Consider the following 2131-nt stretch of genomic DNA (forward strand, 5'->3'; position numbering starts at 1 on the left):
AGAAAAGGGGTGCAGGCTGGGCAGGGTGTGGAAACGCCACCAGGTCTGGAAAAACCTGCAGCTTCCTGCGGGTCTGGCTCCTGAGCTGGTGTGGAATGGCACAGTCTCAGCCTGGAATTCTGTACCAGGAATGGCACAGCCTGAGCCTGGAATGGCACAGCCTGAGCCTGGAATGGCACAGCCTGAGCACGGAATTTCTGTACCAGGAATGGCACAGCCTGAGCCTGGAATGGCACAGCCTGAGCACGGAATTTCTGTACCAGGAATGGCACAGCCTGAGCCTGGAATGGCACAGCCTGAACCTGGAATTTCTGTAGCAGGAATGGCACAGCCTGAGCCTGGAATGGCACAGTTTGTGCCTGGAATGGCACAGCCTGAACCTGGAATTTCTGTACCAGGAATGGCACAGTCTGAGCCTGGAATTTCTGTACCAGGAATGGCACAGCCTGAGCCTGGAATGGCACAGCCTGAACCTGGAATTTCTGTAGCAGGAATGGCACAGCCTGAGCCTGGAATGGCACAGCCTGAGCCTGGAATGGCACAGCCTGAGCCTGGAATTTCTGTACCAGGAATGGCACAGCCTGAGCCTGGAATGGCACAGCCTGAGCCTGGAATTTCTGTACCAGGAATGGCACAGTTTGTGTCTGGAATGGCACAGCCTGAGCCTGGAATTTCTGTACCAGGAATCCCACAGGCACGGCTCTGTCCAGGGGCTCAGCCCCCTGCCCCGTGCTCTGGCAGCCAGGGATTTGTACCCTGCAGGGCTCTGGAGCTGAGACCCTCCCAGCACCCCTGCCCAGGGCAGCACGGGGAGGCTGAGAGCAGCCAGGCCATGCCAGGCACCCATGCCAGGCTGAGAGGGTGAAGGGCAGTGCCGAGAGAGCAGCGAGGAGGAGACAGACGGTGCCTGATTAACCCTTCGTGCCTCTCCCAGCACAGCGGCGATGTCCGAGCCCTGCCCTGGCAAGGACGCTGCCCCGGCCGAGTGCCCCGTGTGCTACGAGAAGTTCCAGCCCCTGGAGGCCACTCACCGGCGGCTCAGCTGCGGCCACAGCTTCTGCCACGACTGCCTGGTGAAGTGCCTGCTGGCGGCCAAGCTGGACGGGCACGTCCAGAGCAGCATCGTGTGCCCCGTGTGCCGCTTCGTCACCTTCCTCAGCGAGAAGAAGGCTCCGTGGCCACCCAAGGGTGCACTGGAGATGCCCCTGTCGCCATCCTCTCTGTGCCAGCTGGCCAAGAGCGAGGCCAGCAATGTGCTGGTGGTGCCCAGCCACTTCGTGATGCCGCTGCAGAGCCCGGAGCGGTGCCCGGCGGGGCTGCTGGCACGGGATGCCCACATCTTCATCATCAGCGAGCGCGGGGTGCCGCTGCTGGCTGGGAGGGGCGGCGAGGACGTGGCTGTGCCCGGTTCGGTGGTGCCCGGTTCAGCGGTGCCCAGCCCGGCAGTGCCCGGTTCGGTGGTGCCCAGTTCAGAGGTGCCCGGTTCAGCGCTGGCACTGCAGTGCTGCCAGTCCCCCATGGGCCTGGCCGTGATGCTCGTCCTGACCGTGGCCCTGCTGGCGGCCGTGCTGCCCTGGCTGCTGCTGGTCAGGAGGGAGCTGTAGCCCCGCGGGGACCCCGCGGGGGTGTCACTGCTGCTGGCACCCAGCTGGGCTGGAGCGGCTCTCCGAGGGCTCCTGGAGAAAGCCCAGATCAGCTCCGGGTGGAGCTCTCTCATCCAGCCGGGGACTGAGCGGGCTCTCAGACCTTCCTGCAGCTCTCCAGCTGCTCAAAGCGTCGCTGGTGGCATTTTCTGTCCCTCCTGGTTAAGATGGGGACAGCCACAGCCTGCTGGTGGCTTCCTGCGGGGTGTCTGTGGAGGGATCCTGCCGCACCCTGGGACAGCACCTGCAGGGCCGTGCTGCTCCTGCCCAGCTATGGGGGTCCAGGCTTCCAGGCTGGGGGGCTCTGGAGGTCCCAGGGCATCATGGAGATGCATCCAGCCCAGAGCAGAAACTCACAGCTTCCATCCCAGGGTGGACAAAGCAGAGCCTGCAGCTGCCGGGCACGAGGGCAGAGGATGGAGAGAGTGATTCTGGCCCTGCCGAGCTCACCCTCCCCTGTGCCAGCCTCCCTGCAGTGCCATGGGCTG

The 2131-nt window shown here is 64.0% G+C and overlaps 1 protein-coding gene across 1 annotated transcript; it reads left to right on the forward strand.

Annotated features, from left to right (window-relative positions):
* The first annotated feature begins 852 nt into the window (after window positions 1–852).
* RNF222 (ring finger protein 222) lies at window positions 853–1879 on the forward strand. The gene has a single exon (XM_002186822.5). The coding sequence runs from the start codon at window positions 945–947 to the stop codon at window positions 1602–1604; it is 660 nt and encodes a 219-aa protein (XP_002186858.5). The 5' UTR covers window positions 853–944; the 3' UTR covers window positions 1605–1879.
* Window positions 1880–2131: the final 252 nt, after the last annotated feature.

This window comes from Taeniopygia guttata, chromosome 18 (genome assembly GCF_048771995.1).
Source record: "Taeniopygia guttata chromosome 18, bTaeGut7.mat, whole genome shotgun sequence".
Taxonomy (NCBI): Eukaryota; Metazoa; Chordata; class Aves; order Passeriformes; family Estrildidae; genus Taeniopygia; species Taeniopygia guttata.